We start from the raw sequence: 27,939 nt of genomic DNA on the forward strand, positions 1-27,939 counted from the left end.
GTTTTATCAGTTAAATGTAAAGGAATAATTCACAAAGTTTGCTTTCTGCCCTATATGAGAATATAGCCTACACACTACTGTACCATATAGCTGAAAAAGGTCAAAGTCTAGCCCTTCTTTTTGCTTTCTCTTTCTCTTTTCTTCTGGTGTTTTGTTATGCACAAAAAACCAAAAACAAATTCCCGCCTATGTGAAAACCTACTTGGCAGGAAACCTGATTCTGATTCTGATTTATTTTTATCTTGGTTGAATTTGTATTATGGAAAACTGAGGCAAGTCATCACATGAAAAAAACGTGGCTGGAAGTTTTGGTGTAACATGTCAGTGAATTAAAATATAATACAACAAAAGAAAGCAAAGCAATAATCAGCCTGTAGTTTACTGTAAATTATACTTTATTATTATTGGAACTGAGACTCCGTTGTTTTTCTTACGGGCTCATTATTATGGTAGTGGTGACTATAAAGTGTGTCTAATATTTTGTCCAACTTATTCACACATATGTAAAGGGCTTTTTAAAATAAATAAATAAAAAAATAATAAATAGTTTTACAGAGTTTCTGTTTGCAGTCCAAACTAAACTACTCTACATAGTCTATATATTAATTCTACATTTCAATTTTATTATTTATTTTTTTTTTAAAGGAAAAAGATGATTAATCCACAGAAATGTACGTGAAAAAGCTCACACCTGGACCATTATGTGCTTCTGTGCAAAATAGTTTGGTAACCTACTATTAATTTATCACATTAACCAAATAATTGCGCCTCCCCATTCATCATTTCTTGCACTTTTCCGTCAGTAATTCATCCAACACATCACTTTCTGAGCCTCCTTGGTGCTTCAGCAGCGCTCGCAGTGACTCTGGGTCCTGTCCGACCAGAACTGTGACAGCGTCCCTGATTGGACGAAAGTTTTCAGCCTCGGCCAATCGCCGCGCCCCGCTGCGCGCCGGGTGTACCCGCTGGACCAATCACAGCCGGGAGCGCTGACCGGGAGCGAGACGAGCTCCGCTGCTTTTGACGGTCTCCCCTCACTTTGAACCGGTGTCAACAAACAACAACAACACTGTTTTCGACCGTACTACAACCGCCTTGGCAGCCGCGCTTCCAAGAGCCCAGATTCTGGCGTATAAAACCGAGGAGAGAGAGAAACTGGCTCCTCTGAACGTCCAGAAATCTGATTTTCTTCCTTTTTGTCGTCAAATTTGACTGCTCGGAGGGTTGTGGCCACCCCGGGACGCTGGCTCTCGGCTGTAGCCCGGGTGCGGCTAACCGCAGCTAACCCTCCGGGAAACTTCTCACCGCCGACAAGGCTGCAAACTCGGTGCCGGAGCAGCAGCCTCCCCGGCAGGAGGAGATACCCGCGGTCTCTGGGGTGGTGGTGGAGGTATGACTGCGTTGGCGGGGTCAGTACCCAGGATGATGCGACCCACGCTGGCTCAGAACTACCCCCGCAGTGGCTTCCCGCTGGAAGGTAAAGCCCAGAGGGCCCGTCTACTGCCCTGGATGGTGACTGAAGAGTTTAGGCTTTCACTGGTGCTTTTATTTAGTCTTGTCCCAAACCTCAGCTTAGAAATGCAAACTTTAGAGATACGCTCACTCTTTGCAAACAATTACATCTTACTTCACTGTAATTTACTCATTATATATATATATTTTTTTTTTCCCACTACAATTTTGGTATAATTTTAGAAACTTTTAGTAAACTTTTTAGTAAAGTTTGTATTTTCATAAATAATTTAAATAACACAATGGGCTGATTTCATAACAGTGTTTTTCATAAAGTTTTGGTGAGCAGATTATGTGTTGTCAGACATATTTGGAGCAGTAGAATGAAACATGTTTTTATTATAAGCTATATTCACTTCCATTTAAAACGTGATTTCTCCTCATGGTGTTGTAGTTTGGAGCAGAAAGCGCTGGATCACTCTGGTGACAGGTCCCTCTCATATTTTGATTCAATGTAGTGTCCACCCCGTTGGGTCAAGGCCGAGTGAACCAGCTCGGAGGGGTTTTCATAAACGGCAGACCTTTGCCCAACCACATCCGACATAAGATCGTGGAGATGGCCCACCACGGCATCAGGCCGTGTGTCATCTCCCGGCAGCTCCGGGTCTCCCACGGCTGCGTTTCCAAAATCTTGTGCCGGTACCAGGAGACGGGCTCCATCAGACCCGGGGCCATCGGAGGCAGCAAACCCAAGGTATGGACCCGGAAAACAGAGCAGCAGAGGGACACTGAAGGCTTAACCCTAAAACCATCATAGGCAATATTTTTACTTTCAGCTTTTAGGATTAATCCTTTGACATAAATTCGCGTATTGATACAAACACGATAGTAACCTGTTGGTTTTCAAGTTATAACAGGATCTGTATGCACTGTGCCCCAGGGGCCACAGCGAAGTGAATAAACACTGTAACTTCTCTGACCTTTGAAGCAGGGGACGACGCCGGACGTAGAGAAGAGAATCGAAGAATACAAGCGGGAAAACCCGGGTATGTTTAGCTGGGAGATTCGGGATAAATTACTGAAGGATGGGATATGTGACCGCAACAACGTGCCTTCAGGTAAAAAAGGGCAGAAATGAATCAACTTTCACATTATTATTATTATTATTATTATTATTATTATTATTATTATTATTGTTAATATTATTATTATTAATAGGCTAATAATAATAAACTTCGACCACAACAGGTTATCATATAGCCTAGACATTAATATGGTAAAGTAGCCTAATAAAAACTTTCCTAATAAATATAACAATTATATATATATTTTTTTACATTTTTTTAATTTTTATTTTAATGGCCTATATTTTGTCCTATTTTAATGTAGCGTCAATTAATATACCAGTTATATATTGTGTATATATATTATTATTTTTATTATTATTATTTTTTATAGGCCTAACTATAGGTTTTTGACTTACCTTTCACAGTGAGCTCCATCAGTCGCATTATGCGGAGTAAGTTCGGGGGAAAAGGCGACGAAGAGGAGGATGAAGATGAAATCGAGAAGAAAGAGCTGGAGGACAACGACCGCAGGGCCAAACACAGCATCGAAGGCATCTTGGGAGACAGATGTGAGTGAACTCTCCACGTTTTTGTTGCTGCAGAAAATAAGTTGGCTGTTCACTTTAGCTGGAGTTATCTTTTTGTCAAATCAGTGGCCCTGAGTGGACACACATTAGAGGCCAGTGGAGTCCTGTTTGATCAGGTATTTTTATTTAGTGTCCAGCTGCTAAACTGTCTATTTGAGCTGGACAGTGGGATGTATTATTTCAGAGAGAGTGAAGACTAAACAGGCCGTTTATCTGCTTATAATCTGCAGTTTGTATCATTTCCAGTGAATTCAATTATGGAGGAAAAGCTGTGAAACGCTAGCAGGTCTCCACTCCTGCAACCTGTTGATTGTTTTTGAGCAGAGTTAAAAGCAGGATGGTTTTATTCAGACGTGTAACCAGCCAGCACTTGAAGTTTTAGCATGCTGTAAAGTTGTTGGATGGTGCTGCTGGGAGTGTGTGTGTGTGTGTGTGTGTGTGTGTGTGTCTACCTTTGTGAGGAATTCTTTATCGACCATATCTCTCCTGCTAATGCTTTTCCCATGAGGCCATACCGTAAATCAAGCAGCAGGTGATGGCTCTGTGCGGGAAAGGGTGTGTGTGTGTGTGTGTGTGTGTGTGTGTGTGTGTGTGTGTTCAGCAGTGGTTTAAAAGCAGTTTGGATGGATAGCCATGTTACAGCAAGTCTGCATTAGTGTGCGCGTATTTCAAAAACCATATTAAAAGTACAAGCCGTCCATAGCATTATAAAGTCATATGGGACTATCATATTTAAGTGTAATGCCTTAATAAACGAGGCCTTGGAAGGTTCGCGTCGCTGTTATCCATTTGGTTGTTTATAGTTTGATCATTATTTTATCCAACAAATCCATTTTTATTAGGCTAGTGTTTCAAACGGTGATGTCCACTGTAAAAAGTGACCACCTGCACAAGCTGGTCGCGTTTATTTATGAAACAAGTGGAAATAAGTAAAATTACTGAGGTAAGGTGTTTTTTTTAGTGTATTTAAACAAGGTCGATTAGACTGATCTACCTGAAACAAGTTTTCTGAAGTGGTTTGAAATAAATGTTTGTTTTTTTTTTTAAATACTTCTTGCTGACAAAGACGAGAGTAAGTAATAAAGATGGACATTTTACAGTGTAGGCCCAGGCCAAACTTTCTGGTGAAAACTGAAACTGAAGTGTCGCAGGCCAGAGAATAAAACATATTTTCTCCATTTCCCGTGATGAACAGTTTCACAAACAGAAACCTAATTGGAGATTTGTGAGCGGTTTCGGGCCCATCGCTCTGCAGCTGCATTAGACCCAATTAGACCCAATTTGAACGTCAGTCACGCTTAAATACTCCTTTCATTCTGTAGCTGAACTTTCCAAATAATCGGAATAACAACCGGTGGCTTCCATAATGTGCATGTCATCCTTTTTTTTTTTTTTTTTTTTTTTTTTAACTCGATGACATTAATTTAAATGTTTTTCCTTCTCCTTTTTTTCCGTAGAAAAGTTAATTATACATTAAAGTGAGGTTCAGCTAAACTGAAATGGGGCAAAGCTAATTCCCGGGAGATGATGGCGGTTAATGACAGTTCACCACCAGAGTAACTTTAGAGTGATAATTAAATTTTAGGAATGTAAATATTTGATTCCCACTTAATCTGGTCAATTAATAAGATAGTACACTCTGCCCAGCTTCAGCACCAACGGATCCCTTCTCCTCCATTTTTTTTTTCTTAAAGACACTTTTAAACTCAGCAGATGTCAACATGTGTCCCATCATGTCCCCGCAATAGTGGGAGGGGGGTGGGGGGGGGGGGGGTCCCTCAGATGAGTTGATCAAACATTTGTTCAACGGTCCCGCGCACAAAGACACGCCTCGCGCGCTCAACGGGACGCTCGAGGATGAACTTGGGAGACAAAAGGCGCGAGGAGTCTATTTGGGGCTCACGCGGACAAAAGGGCGCAGCTTGGAAACAGCTTTTAGGGCCGAAGAAGAAGAAGAAGAAGAAGAAGGAGGAGGAGGAGGAAGAGGAGGAGGAGGAGGCCTGTTTAGAATACAGCCGGAGAGAGAGAGAGAGAGAAAGGAGGGGAGAGGTGTGAGCTCCTCCACAGAGGAGCCCGACAAAAACACATCATGAGACCGCAATGAAGATGAATTATTCAGGGAGCCCCCGGCGCCGCGCACCGGCAGAAAAATGGCCGTTTTCACCTACAAAATGTTTCCTTTCGGGGGTTCGGCCAAAGACCGCGACCGCCATTCACCAGGACAATGGCCGCCTCTGAAATCAGCTCACGTAGAGAGCTCAGGGATGCGTGCCCCCCCCCTCTCAAATTAAGGAAAAAAAAAAAAAACCTGTGCGACGTGAACGCGCAGAAACACTGCGTCAACAGTGTTAAAAACGCTCCCCCTCCATTAAAGATGCGCCATTCCTGAAGTTACACACAGGCGCAGAAAGTGCGCACACAAGAGAGAGTACAGAAAACACACAAATGACAAGTCGATTATAAACATTTCAGGTCGCCAACATAAGCTGGAATTCATGGGCTATAATAATATGTGGCCCTAATATGAAAAGAGCTGGAGATACAGTGATTCGGTTTTTCTGACGTCAGTAAACTGGGTAATTTTCTTGCCGTCTTTTTTATTCCAGTGCTTTAAAATTGAAAAATCAACATTGTCTGATTCAGCAGCATTTGATGAAGTTTAATGGCTGTGTTTGTCATAATATCAAGACTGTAATTAGTCGACAAAACTAAAAGTGGCCCTCTCTGGCCTGAAGGATGACGCTAATAACCCTGCGCCACGTCCAGCCTGTAACTCACTCTCTATTATTGATTCTTTGATGAGCGCCGGCCTTGCCCCCTCGAACATTAATAATGTCTTCTAAATGATGTCGATATTGTGCTATGTCACATTTAATGACGGAGGGAGTGTATTAAAGAGTGTTTCTGGTGAATGGGGACCAATGTTCTCCCCGGAGAGCCGCGGTCTGGCCCGGAGCGCAGCTTCACAATGGGGGCCCCGGCCACCCGTCCTGCGCTGCGCACAACTCCGAAAACTCACCCCCTCCACACTCCCCCGCTCCTCCTCCACCACTTGCTCCCCAAATCTCTTCAAGCAGATTAAATCGACTCTTTTATTTCATCTCACTTTCATCTGGGGAGCAACACCGCCCCTCTCCCTCTGTTTCCTATTCTCTCCCTCTGTTTCTCTCAGCCTGCGGCGCACAGCTCGTTTAATATCTGGGCCGCATCCTCCGGAGCGCACAAAGGAAAGTCAGTCCAATTCCACAAAGTTTCTAATTAAGTCCATTATTAACCTTTTACAAGTTGATTAGAAATATATTTTGTAACATTTTCAACATGTCCTGCCTTTACAATAATGCAGCGCAAATAATATTTTACATCTTTATTTTTATACTTGTGACAGTGTCTGCTCTGGAATGAGGCATACTTGAAACTTTTAGACACAAGATATCTTGAGTTGACTGATCCTGTCAGCAAATGAATTAACACCAAACTATCAAAACAACGCCAGCACATTTGATACCTTATCAGATGAATAATACAATATGCAGTGCCCTATTTTTTGTACTTTTCTCATGGGTATGAATGGTGTCTTTAGAGAATCTAAGTTTGCAGTTATATGATCTAAAAGTCATGTGAACAGATGTTGTCCAGTTAATCAAATATTGAATGACTTTGGTAATAATACAAGGCTTATTTTTTGACATTTAAATTAAACCATGTTTTCTTCCAAATCCCCATTCAAATAAGTAAATATAAGTTAAAACAGAAAGAAATCCACACTCAAAAAAACCCCCACCGCTCTCCACTTTCTGTGAAATATTTATGTATTTGGCAGTAAAGTCGGCCCTCCAGGCCTGTTGCTGGGCCGTCCCAAACTCCCAGCGTCATAGTAATTAACCCTGGAGACAAAGTTAATGATTAAAACAGTCATGGTGTCCCTGCTGCCCCCCTCCCCTCCCCTCCCCTCCTTCCCTCCCTCCTGCTTCACATTTTCACAGTGTATCTTTTAGAGTCCATACTTCGTTAGGTGAAATTAACCAGATAATACAGAGGAGCCTTGTTGAGGGCCGATACATTTCCATTTAGGCCAGCCACGTGTGTGCGCGCCGACACACACACACACATTCCACTCTGCAATGCAAACAGTCAAAGGGATAACTTTATTTGGTGAAAGGGGATCCTGGAAAGGGCTAATTGAATAAGCCCGGGATCTTTGAAAAACCCCTACCATGGTGAGCGCAGTCATCATGTCATAATTAGGTTTATTGAGGTGCATTCCTTCAATCTGCCTCCATTCTCCCGGGCTCATTGTATCCGGGGCCCGGGCCAATGGCCGGGGGACAAAAGGGAACCGTGAGCAGACAATACATGAAAGAGCCATAAAGATTTAGTTGGCTTTGTCACAGAAACGGAGCAGGACTTTGTTTGTGTAAATAATGCGAGTGAATGAAGAACTTGGGGCTTCTCTGCCACTCGGGGTGAAGGATGGCGTGCTGCAAATGTAATATGTGGGCACAGACTGGATCAGTGCCAGGAGGAGAGGAGGAGTGATAGGAAGAAGTGAGGGAGGCAGAGAATGGGTGGAGAGCACAGGAGGAGCAGTGTGTTTAGTGGGATGATGGTGTTTGCAGCTCAGACTGACTTTTCACTTTAACTTTTCTACTTCAGCTGTTTGCAGTTATTATCTGTGAAACTTCACTGTTCAACATTTTTCCCCAGATAAAAATATCTGGAAGTGACATTTCACATATTTTCCAGTTGTCCATCATTAGATGTTTTTGTGTAGTGAATGAAGCTCAATTGTTTTGCCTTGTTTTCTCACTAATGGAGGCATTTCATCGATTAGTCGATCGACAGAGAGATAATATTTTACCAATGGATAAAATCATGTAGGTAATTTTCTCTGGTTTTAGGATTTGATGCTTTTATCTGTCTAAATCTTTGGCTTTTGCATATTATAGGCCGAACAATGAAGCGGATAATCAAGAAAATAATCAGCAGATGGACTGATAATGAAAATAACTGTTAGCTGCAGCTCCAATAATCTGCCAGTTGCCGTTTCTGTCTCATCAAATGCGACAAAGACGGAACCAATAAGCTCTGGATGGATCCTATAATAGCTATTGGCTATTACTGGCCTAAGCAAGAGGGCTCTGTCTGTCCGCTGAAAGAATGAATGTATCACTCAGTGAGTCCCTGGGCACAAGGGCAAAGGGGGACACGAGGGCCAAGTGGTGAGCACCAAATCACTCTCCTCTACCCTGGGGCTCTCTCTGTCTCTCTGTCCCTCGCTCCTCGTCCCGCACTCCTCCCTCTCTCGTGAGTTTTTTCTAATAAGCCCATGCATGATGACTATTCAAGCATGAAAACATAGTTATCTGCAAATGAATGGCTGCTCTATGCTTCATTAAAGCCTCTTTTTCCTTTCACACTCTTATTGTGACCCTCTGATATCAATTCAAAGGGCAATTAATGAATGCACACCAACTTTGAAGTCAGGGTGATTTCTGAGAGGGAGGGGGATTCAGTGTGTGTGTGTGTGTGTGTGTGTGTGTGTATGGCGGAGGGGGCAGGGGGTATTTGGGGTATTCCCCCTTCAAGACCCGCGGTAGCGCCCCAGCCTTCACCCGTGATGGACTAGTCACATTGAGCTGAGAGTGAGCGAGCCCCAAAGACGGTTTGAAGGGAGTGAAAGAGTGAAAAGGCCCGGCGAAGGTCAAGTAGAATGGCTTGCCTTAGAATAAGGCCCCTCTTTATCTGCTGCAACTATGCACTATAGGCACAACAGCTGGGGGGGACAGGGGGCTTAGAGGTTGTTTTTTAATGTGCATGAGTGTGTTTGTGTGCGTTTCTGAGAAAGTAAGGAAGAATGTGAGTGTGAGTGTGAGTGTGATTTCCTCTCATATATTTGTCCGTGTGTTTGGGAGCATGATAGGTTTTAATGTCTGTGTACGTCATTGTGTGCGAACCGGGGTTAAGGTCGAGTGTCAAAGTTTGCGGAGGCCAGGCAGAGGCCAGTAAATGCAGCATCTATGCTGCTGATGGGCGACAGGCAGCTGTCAATCAGCTGACTGATGAAGCCTGACTTTGCTTTAGAGCTTTGTTAACTAATTAGACCAGAAGCCTTTGTGTCGCATCAGGAAAGAGGCTTAAAATGTGTGTTTATGCTGTCGTCATGTGGGAATCTCTTTTGTAATGTGCACACTCTCTAACCTTGAGGTATCAATTGTGTGGTTCCCACTCAATTGTATTGGTCTTCAAGCTTTACAACGTGAGCGACACAATGCAGGTTGCGATGAGGATAATTTTGCTCAGGTTTTTTTTTGAATGAATGTACGGCTCTGTAGAACCTGATTACAGGTATTTCCTTGTTCAAACAGGGATTCACTGCCAAACCAGGAGTTCCTCATTCATATTTACCATCTGAAAGCTGAGGTAGGAAGTTGGAAACTCAGATCTGCCCTCACCCATGTAACATGAATGCAGCATTATACATTACATGACTGCTCTTCTCAAAGTCTCATTAGATCTTGTTATACTTGCATTTTTTAATGGAAGGAAAAATTACATTGGATCAAATTCATTACTGTTCAATTACTTGCTTTGTTTGAGAATGACTGCAATATTAAATATTAAATGAAGACAAAACAGAAGTTTTTTTATAATTGGAGCAGATGCACAGAGAGAAGTACATTTAATCAGGTTTGGAAATCTGGCTAGATGGATAAAATCCTGGGTGTTACCCTGATTTTTATCATTTAAGAAACACTGCAAGAGTCAGACTCTGCCTTTCTTTAGAAGATACTCAGAAACTGACTCATGCTTTTGTATTTTCATGCGTAGATTACTGTAATGTGATCTGTAGTGGTTTACCAAAAAAATAATTAATTGTTTGCAACTCAAAATTCTGCAGCAAGAGTCTTAAAAAAACTAGGAAAAGAGAGCAAGATACATCAGTGTTATTATTCTAACTACCTGTAACACTGAGGATAGATTTTTAAATTAAAATTCACTTGTTTTTAAAGCTAGAAAATAGTTTAGCACCTTAATATCTTTCAGAGTTCGCTTAACATTGGCAAAAAGTACCGTGCAGATACTTCCTGTGGCTATGCACTGAAGATTTGGATCAAACTCCACCACATATTATATTAGATGAGCAACTGCTGGTAATATGTTCAAGAAGCAGCTCAGATCTTGTTTTTATGGCCCCGCCTTTAATGAATTCAACCTTTACTTAAGATTTATTTTATATTGCTTTATGGTTTTTATTATAATCAGTTGTTTTTACTACCAGTTATCTGCTGTTTTATCCCTCTATGATCCTATTGTTTTTATTATTGCAGGTTGTCATTACTTTAACAGCCTGGTATTACTATATCTAACTATTATTTCCTGTTACTATTATGTCCTGTTTTAAAGCACTTGGAGTTTATTATTATTATTATTATTATTATTATTATTATTATTATTATTATCATTATTAAGAGGAAAGTACTTCACCATCAGCTTCTGCAGTTTGTGCTTCTTAAAAAAAATCACATTACTTCATGTGGTAGAGAAACAGCTGCTGTCGTCAGTAGCAGCAGCCTGACAGTGGGATGAGGAAGATGAAGCTGTCTGACTTCCTCCTTGTCAATTAAAAAAAAAACTGAGAGTGACAGTGAACTTGCTCACAGCTCACCTTGTTGGTTCTCAACCAGCTCCCCACTGACTGGAGCTGAGTCATTTTCACAGTTAAAAGACAGAAGAAGAAGAGCAGGGTCACAGAGCTGCAGAGGCTCACTCTCCCTCAGCGCTACACAGGAAACAGGATTAGAAACACATTCAGCCACAAATGACAGGTAATCATTTCCTGCCTCCCCACGCACCCACCCACCCACTCACTCACCTCCGACATCCCTGACAACTCTCACAAGTCGTTGCTAACTGTGTCGGACCCCCTTCATACTTTTTGTCAGGTCATTTTTTTGCTCCGTAACAAGGCCGTGATTAATGACAGTTTGTTCTTGTGTGGTGACGCACATCATTTTTTTGTATTCTCACACACTCACACACACAGACACACACACACAGCTCTGGCACACTCATATACAGGGCAGCTGTGAAGGTTGAAACTCCTCCTTAGCAAGTCAAGAGGGTTCACTCTCCGTTCCCTCCCTCCCTCACACACACACACACACAAATCCACATACACTCACACACACACACACACCATCTTTTTCTTAACCCACCAGAAAGAGTCGCAGATGGGTCCATAAGCTGTCAGTAAAGCCATTATTCGGCCCAGCATCTGCCTGCCTTGACTTCTATATACTGTTTAATGCAGTCGGCCAGTCACTTAGTCCCCTGGCTCCTGAATAGGAGCAGCATGGTCGGCCCGCCCAAATAAATGCTGCGTTTGTCTCCTCTGCCTTTTGTTTTGTGTTTTTTGAGAGGGGTAGGTGGAGAAAAGGAGGAGGAGGGGGGCAATGTGTCAGAGCCTCAATTTACCCTCACTATTAACCAAAGCCTCAGAAGAGTTACTGTGATGTCCGAGGAGGGGTGTAAACAGTCCACATATGGTCCGTCAATTCCCCCAAGTCCCAAAATCCAAGTTTTGTCACATCCCCTTTCTCTCACTCTCTCACGCACACATGCATACATGCTCAGTGCGTACTGTCTCATGTCTCAGTGGACATATTTAAGCCTTTGTGTCCCCATCCAATGCCCCCCTCCCCACCCACCCACCCACCCTCTCAAAAAGTCTTTCCAACAGTCTGTTTCGGCTGAATCCTTCTCCTCGTTTTTTCTCTTTCCTGGGATGGCGTTGCACGGCGGGAGCCATTTTGGGCTTTCTTGGCTCCACAGAGGTTGTTTTGGCTTGCAGTCCCGTGCACTGTGTGCCTCTCAGGGCTTCAGTTTGGTTAAATTAAACAGTTTTCCTTTCTCCTCTAACCCCCCTCCACCCACCCCCTCCAACTGCTCGTCTCTTATTTTGCAGCTTAATGCTCCTCGGCTCCCGGGCGATCTCGTGGAGGCTGCTTTTCCAGGCCTTCTCCTGCCTGCACAGATAATTTTACCCTTTTAAGGCTCATATTTTCTCATATTTCGATGAACTGACAAGAGCCAGGACCCTGTCTGCAGCCCCCCGTTCCTTTAAGTTGAGGTGGAGCAAACGTATACAAAGAGAAGTCAAGTGTTTACAGGGGCTATAAATACAGCATTTTAAGATATAGCATATGTATACAGGCAGGGAATGATATGAGAGTTAGAGTGGATAATTTGATTGGCTAAGGCTATTTGACGGTGCCAAATCGATGTGATCAGATCTTAGGGATAGCGAGGCGATGACGGCAAACAGGGCACTCTGAAACCACAGGTTTACAGGGCTGGAAAAAATCCGGGAAGCAGGGGAAAAGGTTTCACCCTCATCTCTCCATCTTCTCTTTCCTCTCCTCCTCTTTGTCAGTAATACATCCTGATGCTGATTTGGCATTATACTTCACTATACTTCACTATATTTCACTATATTTCATCATGTGTTTGTGCTTGGCCACACTAAGTGGCATGTGAGCAGGTTAATAGAAGTTGAAGTGGAGACACCTCAGGGCTTTAAAATGCAGAATCGGGGAAACCCAGTGCTGTGTGCATGTGTGTAGAAAGTCATGTGCTTGGAAGACTCTGGTCTTTGGGAGTGTGTGTGTGTGTGTTTTTTAGCTCCTGAGTGCAGCTGTGGGGAGCAGTGAGCTTCAGGGGTGACTGGGTGGACGCCCTCTCTCTTGGCACAACATTGAACCTTCATCACCTGCCACTTTAATTTGAATGACATTATATTGTAGAATCTAAGGCACATGGTTGATGCTTTTTTCTTTTAGGTTCTTGTTCTGAGAGAAATGCGAGCAATCCAAGCTTTGCAGTGCAGTTGGTGACTTAAGGACGTCAGAAAAACTGTTCTCCATCAGGAGCGGCGTTTACTACCTGAAAGTCACAGTGAAAGTTTATTTGAATATGGAGCTCACTTGTAGCACGTTGCCATTTCATGCACAATATATGCTCATATATTGCTATAAATTAGCCGTATACAGTATATAGCAGCAGATTTCATATGCTAGAAAGTTAATTTGCATTGGAACAGGACACTGATCATTATTTGTCGTCCTGTAATGAGGACAGCCGAGAATTTTGTGTCCACTTTCTAGTAAAAGTGATTAATGTGTTGCTTCTCAAACAAACTGAGAAAAGAAATGATTATCTCTGCAGTGTAAAAGGTATTTTAAATTCCAGTTTGAACTGATTTTTGTTTTTAAATCTTTATAAAATTTATTTTAACCCTTTCCCTATTTACAGATAAACGGATACATTTATGTATTTTCTCAAACACCTGATGGAGAGGCTCCATATAATGATTGTTACGGAATATTACATACGAATACGTGGAGCTGAAACTTAAACATTAAACAGCTAAAACATGAAGTAAACAAACAGACGGGATTATAATCTTTCAGAGGAAGTCAGGAGGGAAGACGGTGAAGTCATCAGGATGCACGAACATCCTTTCACCTCAACTAGTGTCCGTGCATAAAGGGAGCACAAACCGTGGATGTACTACGTCTCCACCAACAACAACAACAACAACGAAAACCAACACAGATGCCCAGACAGACTATCCCCACGGGTACATTTACATCCACAACAACAGCCCCTGTTGCCCCTCTCCACCGCCTTTCCCACCCCCTCAGGTGCTCTTACAGTTCCCTCTTGAGGAAGGGGGTGGGTAGAATGCCCCCCGGCTGTGCCCCCATCTATTCCACCCCCCCAAGCCCTCTGCGGAGCCTCTTTATGCCCCCCTCCCTCCCTCCTAGCTCCCCCATGGGGCAGGTGACAGCCCTCCACTGTGAAGGGCCAAGGGAGCCATGACGGATTCCACAGATGGAGCGTGGAAATCGCCGGCAAAGACCTCAGCTCTGTGGAGCAACAAAGAGCCGAGAGTCAGAGAGAGAGAAATATGGGTGGAAAGGAGAGAGATGGGGAGAAGGGAGACAAAGGGAGGGTGAGGAGGGGGGAGAATAGAGGGAGGAGAAGGTGGTGCTTGTTTAAGGAGGGTGGTGTGCCGAAGTGCAAAAAAAGTGTGTTTGTTGGGCGAAGCGGGAGTTTGTTTTACAGGCGCTGGTAGCCATTTCTATCACCTCATGCTTCACACGTCGGCTGTACGATGTTCATTTACCGAGCTTCCCCACAGACGTCGTTATCGTCAAATTCCATCGTCTAATCTTCTTGTATCTTAACATGAACATGAAGCGATGTAGCAATCCACCGGAGTGGACTGAAACAAATGAGCCCGATCGAGTCCTCTGCGGAGGATCTAAATCAGGATTTTATCACGACCAGACTCCTGAGACTTCAGAGGTGCCACTCTGTCGCTCCTTTTGAAAAGTTTTCGAGACCCTGGTAGCAGTCATAACCGATAGGTAATTCCAAAGTGATTAAGGATTTTCCCGGCTGCCTCGGCTTTCCCAGGACCCAAATCCCTGTGAAATGCTGAGGAACGTTCATGCTGCTAAAGTCGCAGGGGGAGCGGGAAAGCATTCCTCGCAGCCCTCCTCCATGCAGGAACTGGAGGGGGAGGCTACAAAAGGCCTCATCTCTTGTTTTTCAGCCATCCTGTCCAAAACTCCAAAGCCCCACTCTCCACACCCCGAATTCCTTCCCCACAGTCTAAAACGCAGCCCCTGCAATCCAACGAGTCATAGAAAACACTGTGTGTTTGTTATGTGGTTGAGGCCGACAGAGCCAGGGAGGTTTTGTCACCGCAGGTTTTGTCATCTGTGATGAAGAAATAGTTTGCACAAAGCTCCAGAAACAGCTGAAGAAATCATTTCTCTGCATCTGTTTGCTGTACAGCCTTTTATTTTTTTGTGTGGTTAAAACTCTGAGCTCCCACACAGGTTGATTAAGAGCTAACAATCTACAAGTGCAAAATTGCAGCAGAGAGCTTAGGGCAATGTCTCCATTTCTCTCACTCCCCCTTTGAAAATATTTTACTTATTGCCTACCTCATGCTTGAATGTTTCTTTACCAATTTGCTCCTAATGCATGTTAAGTTGACTCCCACTGCTATTGGTGTTGTGAGGAGAAAATCGCCGAAGGGGGAGAGAGGATCAGTTTCACATGAGGGGCCCTGAGCTATTTGGATTCTCTTGTATTTTATTGTTGCTTGCGAGGGGGGAACTAATACAGTGTTGCACACAAAACTTGCCCCTATGCTGAGGGGGAATTAATTAAGTGTAACACAAAAAGTGGGTGCTTTGGCCTTGGTGAACTTAGTAGGAGCCAATGGGGTGTTTGAAGTGCTGAGTTAAAAACTGAGCTCCTGGTTTATAGAACGTGGAGCACAATGGTGTTAATACTGATCTGAGAGCGAGATGAAAAGTAAAAACACAATAGATGTCGGAGCTCATGATGTCATCGAGGCTCAGTCAGGCTGAAGATCGCATAAAGCAAAAATAAAAGTTATATATTTTTTAAATTTAGCGTATTGATTCAATTACTATTGAAAGATTAGCTGCTAAATCAAGTAGTCAATCAACAGAAAATTAATCTACAATAGTTTCAATAAAAGTGAGAAAGAAAAAAATCAATAAAACCTCTCAAATGGGAGAATTTGGAGTTTCTCCATTTATTATAATTGGAAATTTCGTAACTTTGGAGGATTTAATGGGAAAACCGTTAAATAAAAATGAATCAGTAATGGAAATAGTTGATTATCGAAGACTTTGATTCAATATCACTTTTTGCCCTTAGTTTTGTGTATGCGTGTCACACATGAAGGTAGAGGTGTCATGACTCCATCACTGGTCAGAGGTGAGATTTCATAGACAAACAAATACTGGACCTTCAGATAAAAGTGGAGCCTGGTCACAGTATAGGATTAATTTGCGGGAAACAAAAAAGTTGATAAACATTTGTACTCATACATATCTTGGCTATAAAGTTCCCATATTTTACACTTTACTTGTTGGTGTTTTTATTTGAAGTTGTGATGTCCATAATTAGATATATTTGTGGTTATAAAAACCAAAAACCATCTCAGTGTAGTTTTACATCTCCTCTCTCAGGCTTCTCTCTGGAGCTCTAGTAACAACAGGTCAATGAGCCAATCAGAAGAGAGGATCTGAGCCTCTTCTCATTGGCTGACTGTTTTCTGAGTGATCTAATAAAAATATAGCAGATTTCAGATAAACACTAAGAGAAACCTGAAAGGATGGATGGTGGGTCCAGCTGGGCGGGGCTTGGGGCATGACTGAGAGCGGTGACTGCTTTATTGTGACATCACAAAGTTCCAGAAGTCCCAACGGCTCGTTTTAAGGCTCAGTTTCTGAATATAGGCTGTGTGCATTTCTCTGTGGACTGAGGTTTTGATACTTTTACAATATTAATACAGAACCTAGACCTGCTTTATAATGAAAATACATGTGAATATCTGCCTTTGTACAATATGGGACCCTTAAATAAGTAGACCATCACTGACCTGACTGAACAGTTTGTTCTTCACCCGGCCAACTGCTCCTGGCCATCTACCGTATTATCCACACAATCACTCAAGCACACACCACAAAAGTAGTCACACTTGTATCTGCACGCACACACACACACACACACACACTCAAAGAATGGCCCTTGGATCCAAATTAGCCTTTTGTGTGGCTTTTAGTCCACCAGTCCCCCTGTGGTGCCCTGGAATCTTGTCCAGTGGGATTATTCCTTAGGCTCAGAATATTCCCTCTGAATGGAAGTCTGTTTGGCCACAAGACCATGAGGAAGACTGATGCCTGATGGTGCCTGTGTGTGTGTGTGTGTGTGTGTGTGTGTGTGTGTGTGTAAAGAAAAGAAAGTACCACCCTTCTATAAGAGGGTTAATTTGAAACAGAACAAATTAGTTGACATATGACAAGTCTGCTGATTAGTCAGAGCCACTTCCTGCTCACAAAAACCACACTTAAAGCACCATCAGGTTTCAGTCTGAAGCATCAGCCTGTTTGCTCTTCAGTTGGATTTTAAAGGTTAAGTGTGTATACAGTGTTGGAAGCAACCTCCATCATTTGAGGGGAGAGCAACATCAAGTTCTGCCCTTTTAAAACCCGATATCAGAAGAAAACCTCATCTGTCCTTTTCTCTCTCTCGTGTTTGAACAGCGAGTCACTCAGACGAGGGTTCGGACGTGGAGTCGGAGCCCGACCTGCCACTGAAGAGGAAGCAGCGGCGCAGTCGGACCACCTTCACGGCAGAGCAGCTGGAGGAGCTGGAGAGGGCCTTTGAGAGAACACACTACCCCGACATCTACACCAGGGAGGAGCTCGCCCAGAGGGCCAAACTCACAGAGGCGAGGGTGCAGGTACGAGAGGACACACACGTGTTGACTGTCAGCGTGTACAAAATGTCAAGTTAAATCATAAAAACATGTACAAGACGACAGCTTCACAAATTTACCTTAATCTGAAATAACACACTTTTAAACATAAACCAAGTGATTTTATACACTGTCTGACCATTTCAAGGCAACCTGCTGATCTCTGTTTAGTACATACAATAGCACAAACCCACAGACACACACACACACACACACATATACACACACACATCTTATCCTCTGCTCTCAGGGGCCCAATCTGGACTTTCCTTTTTCTGATCTGGAGTCCAGTCAATTTTTGCTCCACAGGCTCCATATGGGAAATGTAAGCAAGCACAGCAGGAGCTGTGACCATATGGACACTGCATGTCACTCAACCAGCCATGACACACACACACACACACACACACACACACACACACACACACACACACACACACACACACACACACACATAAACTGTCTCTGACCGTCATTTTCAGCTTCACACCCTGGTAGTTATTGGTCAATCCTCCCCTGTGTGTGTGTGTGTGTGTGTGAGAGAGAGAGAACAATGAAAAGCAAACACACACTGATCGATCACCATCACTGTCATGTTTTCTAGGTGTGGTTCAGCAACAGGCGGGCGAGATGGAGGAAGCAAGCAGGAGCCAATCAACTGATGGCATTTAATCACCTGATCCCAGGGGGTTTCCCTCCTTCAGCCATGTCCAGCATCCCTCCCTACCAGCTCTCTGACACCACCTACCCCCCCTCATCTATAGCACAAGGTAGGGGCACAGGCTCAGGTGATGAAAGTAGCTGTTGACGGTTCACATGCAGAGAAGTTTGAGCACAAAGTTTCTTGTCTGCAAATGATAAACAATAATTTTTGGTGGTGAAAATGAAAGAAGGCTTTGTTCATAGTTTGGTGATAATTTATCATTTTATCCAGGTTCCAAAACTAATTTGTGGTTGAAATAATTCACCACAGACAGACAGACATTTATTAGAAGTTTAAATGGTTACAGAAGTTTTACAGGACATCAGAGATCTAACGAGGGTTTGTGTTTCAGACTTTTATCAGTTTCACTTAATCATGTTAAAACTGTATGTGTGCAGACACACACACTGGGTTTCTATCTTTACTGTAAATAATAAGCAGTTTTGTGCATTTGCATTTTCTCAGTTTCTTTTTGAAAATCAATAGTTATGTGTGTTTTGACAGAAGTCTTGCTTTTTATTACATCTCCATTCTGTCTTTATTTAAGTGGTTAATTATGAAATAGTTTTTTTAAATACAGAAACATCATGAAATAATATTGACATTTTTATTGTACTGGATATTTACCTTGTATATGTTTTGTTTCCAAACTCAGATTTATATTGACTCCAGCAGTTTTGCTTCTGTTTAAGTGATAATTCAACACAGTAACACCATGTCCACTAGTGGGATCTTTCAGTTTTATCTCAGGCTGCACGATATGCAAAAAACTCATATTGCGCTATGAGACGATTTCAGTTTAGTTTTTGCACTTCACATAATGATGTGATTTTTAGCACCACAACAATTAAGGTTCTAACAAAGCACAACAACGTTTTGACACATTTTACCTTTATCAAAAAAAATTCATGATAAAGATTTGGATATTGCACTTGGCCATATTGTAATTTCAATTATATTTCCATTTAATGAGGGGCCTTTAGTTTTAGCAGTTATTAAAGTCTTCTAACTTTACCCATCATACCTTTGCTAGTGTCGGAGCCTCACAGCACAGTGCACCGGCCCCAGCCTCTGCCTCCCTCCTCTGGCCACCAGGCCTCCGGCGCTGGAGGACAGGGTGAAGGAGGCTCCGCCTACTGCCTCGCCTCCGGACGCCATTCCTTCTCAGGCTATTCTGACAGCTTTGTGGGCCCTGGAGGACCGGCTAATCCCATGAACCCCACCATCGGAAACGGGCTCTCTCCACAGGTGAGACCACAGCCTGAAATATGTGTGTTTCACCTCCTGTCACATATGAATAGGGGATACAGCTCCTATTCTCCTTAGCCAGATTTAAGAGGAAATCTGTATACTACTATATGATTTAATTCAACAAAATACTAATATTCTTAAAATTATTATGATATTTCAATCAAAAACTGATATTGGACTGAATAGAAAAACACAAAGTTAATTTGAATCAGAAGTTTGACCTTTTTTTCAGTGCACTAATTGGGCAGGAGAAAGGGTGTTCATATCTCTGGAGACTAGAATAGTTTCACTTGCCACATCAGAGTTGGGCAGAATTAGATTTGGACGCGATTTCAAAGACGAAAGCCGGTTGAGGTTGAAGTGATTTATCCCGTCAGACGCACAGCTTCACAATAAATCAAGGGCTCAATAAGCTCATAATAAATCAACATGCTCTCTCTTTTAAATCTTTTCAAATACTGTTTCACCCAGGTGTGGAGAACATAAGTACACACACTTACTGCGAACTGATTCATCACCTCACCGGCTTTACTCCATAAACTGCACATGTGCAAACGACGCACACCGCAACAGAACCGGAGTTGGAGGAGAAAAGTGAGATGACTCTAGAAGGACAGAGGACAATTGAGCGTGTGACAAATGAGAAGTGAAAAGACAATTACAGCCAATTATCCAGGCATGAAGTCCCAAGGTCTCCGCACCTAGACGGAGGGTACCGCAGAGGAGACAGACGAGTTAGAGACCCTAACAGGCAGAAAATGAGATTTCAGCCTGGCGCAGGCCTGACTCCTCAGAGAGAAGGCCACAGCAGCGCGAATACAGAGTCACACACTTACACGGACACACACACGCTCACACGTTCACATAATTACAGCGACACACACACACACTCAGTGTAGATAATTGATCAACTCCATGACATTTTGAGGATCAGTTAAGGATTTTGCAACATCTTTTACACAAATATTACATGACATGGTTGAGCAGCATGGCTAAGTCAACTTTTCACCCCTCTGTTTAGACTGGAAGATTGATTATTGCATTCTAATTATTTGAAACACTACTTTTTTAAAAAATGTTTGGCTATTTTGTTGTGTGAGTTTGTGACGTGAGAGGATCTGAAACTAGATGACCATCATGCTTGATTTCAAACACAGAGATACACTGCTTCATGCATAAAACACAAACTGTATTATGCATTGAACACACAGCTGGATACAGCATTGTCATGGTCATGTGTAAGTGCACAAACACTCCACGCCAGGCTGCAGCCCCGAGGGAAGCCCTGCGATTGCATTCTTAAAATGTTTGCCTCGACATTCCTACATGTGAAAGCAGAGGTTTAATTTATTTGTATATATTTCATACGGCGGAGAAGGAATGTCCCGTCTCAGAAGTTTCCCCTGTGTGCCCCCTCACTCCCCCTCCCTCCCGACATTCCCTGCTAACTCCTGGACGCACCGACTGAAGCCGCTGGCAACGGCAGCGCTCCAGTATGAAACACCCTGGATGGGGCAGCCAGCAGCCATCTCACAAGACAGAGGGAGATGTAGAGGTAGAGAGAGAGAGAGAGAGAGAGAGAGAGAGAGAGAGAGAGAGAGAGAGAGAAGGAGGGATGATGGGTAGAGACGGGTAAAAGACAGAAAGAGTTAAGGAGCTGGCAGGTTTCAGCCTCGTCGTATCCCCTGCTCTCTCGCTCTGTTTTGACAAAACCTTCCAAACGCAGGTTAATTTTTTAGGAAAATGTTACTGGGCAGGGGAGGAAACACAGCTCCCTCTTCCAAATCAACATAGACTCCTCCATTCACCTCCCCTACTTGGGAAATGATTTAAGCAGGACCATGTGTGTGTGTGGATGTAGAATAATATGTCACTTAGAGGGCCAAGAGGACCCAAAGAGCAACGTACCTGCTTCTTATTAGGACAACTGGAGGAGCCTTGAGGCCTTTGCTGTGTCGAGGACGTGGGATTTAATAGATATATATGGAGGTAACAGGTTCAGTTAGAGTCACTTTCATAAGTGATGAAGTCCATCTCAATCACCTATTAACGCTTTACTGAACACTTAGATGACAGACAGGTAAATTCAACATGAGCTGAAGGAGGAGAGGGAGGGAAGGAGGGGGGGTTGGCGGTATCACGTCTGTTTTGAAACCAGTTGAAACGCTTTGCCCCACGGCTCTTTTCCGTTCTTTTCTGGCCAAGGAATATTCCCCCAAATTCGATTATCTGGTCGCTAATAAAGACCAGGTCAAGAGCTAACGGATTTCTCAAACTGCAAATCTACGCTGAGGCCGAACACAGCGCAGCTCACACAAACCTTTCTTTTGTGTTATCTTTGTCGGCATATCTCGTTCAGAGATAAGTTTTTATCTTGTGCCGTGGGTTTTTGGAGCAGCGTCAAAAAGGAATTTTAGAATAAGCGGAGCTGTGGATCTGAGACAAATTGCTTAATTCTTCCTCTCTGGTGCTATCTCTGTCTGGGACGGGGCTCGCTGGCAGCCTTTTGATGTCCGCGACAGGGGGATTTCCTGTGCACGTCTGAGTGTGTGTTTGTCTTGCTGTCTGTGCTGATACATATCACACACACACTCCTGTGCTTGTGTGATAAAAATGACAGGTTTAATGTGTGATAAACGCTTGTCAGAAACTGAAAACACAACAGAGAAAATAAAAATGAGACTCTTTTTTTAGAGGCTGGGGTTTGGTTTGAGTTGGGGCTCAGCTTCATCCTGGTTCTTATCAACGTCAGAGCCCTCCTCATTTCTCTGCTCTTCTTTCCTTCCTTCACGTCAGGTGATGGGTCTGCTGAACCCGGGCGGCGTGCCACACCAGCCCCAGAGCGACTACGCCATCTCCCCTCTGACGGGCGGCCTCGAGCCCCCTGCTGGCATGGCCGCCAGCTGCAGCCAGCGCATGGATCACATCAAGGGCCTGGAGGGTCTGACCAGTGTTCCCTCCATGTCGGCTCTGCCCTCCCTGCCCAGCTCCCAGTCCTACTGCCCCCCCTCCTACAGCTCACCAGGCTACACTGTCGACCACGTGGCGTCCTACCAGTACGGCCAGTACGGACAAAGTAAGGTCAATAGACTTTTTTACTTCTACACCCAGTTCAAAATCAATACATGATGTGTGTGAGAAAATGATTGTCTCAGTGTTTAGAGATCATGTGACCATAAAACAACAAAGCCACAGGATTGTTTTTTTTAATCTCTGACCTTAAGCAATTTAAAAAACCTGTCCAGCTTTCTGGTGCAAACCGGTGACGTGTTTTGTTGCAGCCTTTTACTTATTTTCAGTAAAAGAATTAAAATGAAAACATCTGAACCGTATCAGCCAATACAGTTTATGATTATTCGGTATTCTGCAAGTCCAAGGGCCAGATGCACAAAACTCTGAGTGGATTCATGACTGAAACTACGTGTCCGCACAAAACCTGAAATATGCATACAAATTCTTTTCATCAGAATTATGACAACACTGTTTCATGAATCTCACTCTCATTTCCACTCCTGCAATTAGCCATAAATAGATGAAGACACTCCCTCAATCAAAAACACTGTTTGTGCCACAAGTTACCAGACACGGCTCAGAAAAGAACAACAAAACAGAAACACAACTGCACTGATTGTTGGTCGGATTACAAACAGGAGCTCGTCAGTCTACTTTAGTACAGTAACTCCAACTGTAAAGTCCTGTTTTACCCTGATCTTCATTTGTTTAGATGAGAGACGTCTTCACTAGGCTGCAGTCAGGTGTCCCAAACTGTGTAAATTAAAATACTACGGAAACAGTTTACAGAATGCTTCACAATAAATAATGAGGATATAATATTAAACAATGCTAAAGGAAACAGGATTATTTGTTTTGCTGTGGAAACAGCTGTAAACAGCTCCGTGAAGTTGTCTATTTTGTTTTATGTTTAACTCTGTCTCCACTTTATTTTGCATTTTCACTTCAGTGTATCTAACTTGGCTCGCTCTGAAAAACTATGTGGACACATGGTCAAAAGGATGCGTGAAGCGTGCACAGTCTCGCTGCACATTCTGTGTTCAAAGCAATCCATGTGTATGTCTATGGATCATTTATGTATCTGGCCCCAGGGGTCCTTGCTTTAAATCCAGGGGACTAGACTAAAAAAAGGCAGTTGTACTTGCAGCTGACAGCACATACAGCAGGTAGCTGCTGCTGCTTGTTAAGGAGAGCTAACATTTCTCTGGGTCCAATCACGGCGTCTCAAGTGTTGGGGTTAATTGTGCAGATCTGATTCCATCTGTGAAGCGATGGGCCCGGCGCTGAGCCTGAGCTCTGCGGTCAGGTATAGAGCGGAGTCAGCTCCCATCAGGGTAAAGTGTAGCTGCTCCTCAGACCGCGAGCACCTACCTGTCCCGCAGTGAAAGGGTCTTTTCACTTCACATTACCGTTACTTTAAGGGTTAAAATCAACTTCAAACAAATCTCCCTCCAACTTTGGAGGCAACAGCGTTCTGTGCTCCAGCGTGATTACAGCGGCCACCGTTTCCAATTTTGGTCCACAGGGGGTTGACCAATCAGGTTCATCCACTGACCTTGTGGCAACCTCGAGACGAGCGGCCCCTTCAAAGAGCGTGGCAGTGGTCCAATGAGTCTGACTGCGTGTAGCTCTGTGGGGCGGCAGGTATCGAATGAATATCTAACTTAATATCCGAGAGCAGCAAATGTCTAATGAAATATCTCGGTCAAATATCTCAAAGTGGACAGAATAAAGGATTAGTGCGACACACATGAAAAACCACGAGCATGTGGCACCGTACATGTACACACACAGGCTTGAAGGCAGCCACTGGGACAGCGCACGCACTCAGCATACACCTCCACAGCGTCACAGGCCCGAGCGGCCCATCTTGATGTGATTAATCAGTGCGACTGGATAGCTGGTGTGCGGTTGGGTCTGGAGCTGCAGAGGAAAGGTCCTTTCTGGGGGTGGACGGATCCTAATAGCCTCTGGCAGGGCAGCTATTAGAAACAGGTGCTTGGACTGAGGTCAGCTGGGGAGGCAGTGCTGAACAGCGCTGCTCCAGGTTCCAGCGCAGTGTAAGAACCTGGTCCATACAGCTGCCTCACAGAAACTACAGTGTTAATCTATGAAGCACTTGTTTGTTTTTATTTAGGTAATGTCTGTTGCTAAGCAGCCATTGCTGTGGTGTTTACTGAAGTCACCTGTAGCCAGTACTGTAGAGTCTTTCTCTTTGGGCTTTCTGTTGGTGGAGTCTCTCTAGGTGGTGCTCTTTTTTTTTTTTTTACCTGTACAGACATGGTGGAATTTGCAGCTCACACCAACGACTCAGGTCTTGAAGAAACCAGAAACATAAAACACACACTTACTGTGCATCAGAGCAAAGACCTGCAACATTATTTGGAGACAGAGAGAAACACAACATGGATTTTAATAACATTTAGCACTTAGCGTACTGGTCCTTAGCTAGAAGCCAAATTACATATGAATTCACTTCAGTTAAAAAAACAAAACTTTATGTATAAATGTGTATATTATAAAAACTGTTGTAACCTGTAATATGAAATATATAAAATTTTAGCTCTTCACTATGTTTCATCCTGTATACTGTTCAACAAGCCACAATAAAGCTTGTTTAACTGTTTGAGACATGATGAGTTAACAGGGCCGAGTGTATAAAGTGTGTCATATTTTAAAGAAATGCCACTACAGCTACAATATGAATTCTATTTTACCCATTCTTGCTTTCTAGAAAATATTCAGTAATTTTAAAATACTTACAAGTTGATTAACATTTACGGTAAGTTTCTCTTTAAGATAAAGTTATAACCACGTTACCTTTTGTCTTCTTTGCTTGTATTGACCAATTTGTGTGGCTACCTTCTAAGTATTTTACTGATATTACACTACACAGTGTTTAGTACTTTAATGAATTTACTAAAATTCCCATATACAATTATTCCATTCTTTGTAAGGATCAGGCTCCTTGAGGACTTTGAGGTTATGTTCTTTATATTTGTTTCTTGAGTTTGGGGGTTTTAGCAGCATTGAGTGAGTTAATTCTACAATTTTAAAATATTACATAATGACATTGTTTGGCCATTTCTTTCAATTTTAGTGCAAATAAATACTTGTATTGCTAGGAGTGTGGAGTGTTTAGACCATGTTGGGAAATTAAATGTACATATCGAACAGGTAATTGAGTAGATAAAACTTTTTTTTTTTTTTTTTTTGGTCTGAGACTTGAGTTCATGATCTCATTACATGTAAGATCTTTGCTACAGGCCTGGTTGGGATATGATGCAGGATCTGAAGAGCCTTGAGATAATGTATATTGTGATTTTGCACCTTATAAATAAAATTATGGATTTAATTGAATCTACTGATGCATACGCAGCATCTGGTGCATTTATTCAACATCATCAACAGGATCTAAGATTCTTCCAGTTTGTATTTTCCCTGTAATATCCCAGATTTTAACTTGCAGTTGCATTTGTTCACACTTCTCACATCTTCCTCCACTGACCTTACACCCCAAACAACTATTAGCACATGCTATGCTAACAACAGCCATATGTTAGTGGAATGGCACGCTAAAACATAGGCCCAAAATTTATGACAGCCATATATCTCTTATATCATCTTTCCACCTCATTTAAAAAAAACTGTTTTCACTGGCAATAATTCAACAACTCTTTCTTTATGTTTTTTTATAGGTGCCCTTCCTTATCTGAGGCCTGAGATCACCTGATCAGAACGGTCGGACTCCTCAGAGGGATTTAGTTTGTACAGCGATGGAAATCTTTTAATCTTTCTGGACCAAACTTTTGCTCCTATGTACCAGGACACATTCACTACTGCAGGACTTTGCATTATTAAATCTTGGTGGAGCAATGGACCAAAAAAAAAAAAAAAAAAAAAAAAAAAAAAGAAGGGACCACAAGAAGGAATATAAGACCAAAAACTGTCGATTGACTGTGAACATTGCTGCATCAGTATAGCAGATGAACAGCAGAAGTGTCAGCGCTTAACGTGGTTGGTTCGGTGGAGTTGTGACCAAACACCAAAAAAAAAACAAAACAAAACAAAACAAACAAAAAAAAAAAAAAGTGACCAAACTCCATCTTTGGACCGCGGCGGTCTCTGTAAGGACGGCAAACCCAGATCTGGCGTCACAGAGGACCAGCCTTTGAGCTGACGCTTGGAGGAACGTGTTTACATATCCTAGGGCCACACGAGTACATATGAAACTCCATGTATCTCCAACCTAATCCCCAAATTGTATCTGCAGAAGGGGGAAAAAGAAAAGGGCTTTGTTGATTTTATTGCATTTATTTGAGCTCTCTGCATCCCACACATGGAGAGAAATTCCAGAGAGAAAGAAAACAAACGTGAGCAAACGAATCTGTGGGTTTTATGGTATCAGAAACTCTAATGTACACCACAGCTGTACTGCAGAGAAAGTTCATTCAAACATTCCTCCCCCTCCCCTCCCCCTCTGCCTCCCTCTCCTCTGTCCCTCTGTCTCATTGATGTTTCGGACGGTGAGGCGAGGAGCTCGGCCTTTTGTACTTTTAGAGAGCGACTCGGAGGAGGTCAGGGGGTGACTTTAGGGAAAGTGACAGATGAGAGAGCGGGGTAGAGGGCGGCGGAGAAGTGGCTTTAAAGGCGAGGCGGGGGATAGGCAAGATCGATCACAGGGTTAAAAAAAAAAAAAAGAAACCCTTTAAATGATCCTCTCCTGGAGAGAAAAAGCCACCAGGTCACAAGTCACGACCGAGAGACACTTGAGAGACAGAGAGAGTTTAGACTAAAGACAGCCTCTCTCCCAGCTGACCAGAAGTGCAATATCATGTATCTCAGAGTCAACCTCACCATAAAAACAGTGAAAAAAAATCAAACATGCCTCCGAAAGTCTTACGAAACACGACTCAAACTCTGGATTTAGTTTGGATCTGTGGAACAACACATGTGCCTTTGAAGGCCTTTGGGTCCAAAACAAATAGGCAACATTGTTAATATTGCTGTAATAGCACACTGAGGCGACCACATGTGTGAGGACTTAAGTCAGTACAGTGTCACGAGCAAAAGAACGAATCAAGGGAATAACTATGTAAACAGAAAATGACCAGGAATGACAAAGCCAAAATATTGTATTTTGTATTGTTTTGTGTTGCTTGGGACCTTTTTTTTTTTTTTTTTTTTAAAACGGATTTAGGTTTCTGATGCATTCTGGACATATTTATTGTCACAAATATATCGTATGTCAAGCGTGTCATTGTAAAACATTTCCACATTGTACAAGTGAGTGACAAACAACAATACTTTATCCATCAGATTACAGCGTGACATCGTACGCACTCTTGTTTCGTCCATCTGTCTATGTTAGAATGAACCAGTCCTTTCATTCCTTTGATATATTTTTTGTATTATTGACAAAGCGATGTGACATAATGTCATGTGTACAAGCGCATTATCTCTACTATTTATAATAAAATAAAAACTCTGAAAATA

General features: G+C 42.9%; 1 protein-coding gene across 6 annotated transcripts; it reads left to right on the forward strand.

Annotated features, from left to right (window-relative positions):
* Nucleotides 1-974: 974 nt before the first annotated feature.
* On the forward strand, nt 975-27,939 carry pax3b (paired box 3b). 6 transcript variants are annotated; one of them, XM_071471759.1, is made up of 9 exons: nt 975-1,477; nt 1,971-2,206; nt 2,444-2,570; nt 2,945-3,088; nt 17,263-17,462; nt 18,082-18,247; nt 19,214-19,428; nt 22,228-22,507; nt 26,142-27,939. In XM_071471759.1, the coding sequence occupies exons 1-9, from the start codon at nt 1,393-1,395 to the stop codon at nt 26,174-26,176; spliced, it is 1,488 nt and encodes a 495-aa protein (XP_071327860.1). In that variant the 5' UTR covers nt 975-1,392; the 3' UTR covers nt 26,177-27,939. The 6 variants fall into 6 exon arrangements, with proteins under 6 accessions (XP_071327860.1, XP_071327864.1, XP_071327859.1 ...); XM_071471763.1 differs by having other exon boundaries at nt 976-1,477; nt 2,444-2,498; XM_071471758.1 differs by having other exon boundaries at nt 978-1,477; nt 2,441-2,570.

The sequence above is a fragment of the Trachinotus anak genome, unplaced genomic scaffold (assembly GCF_046630095.1).
Source record: "Trachinotus anak isolate AG129_WGS33_773 ecotype Australia unplaced genomic scaffold, CSIRO_AGI_Tana_v1 ptg000034l, whole genome shotgun sequence".
Classification (NCBI taxonomy): Eukaryota; Metazoa; Chordata; class Actinopteri; order Carangiformes; family Carangidae; genus Trachinotus; species Trachinotus anak.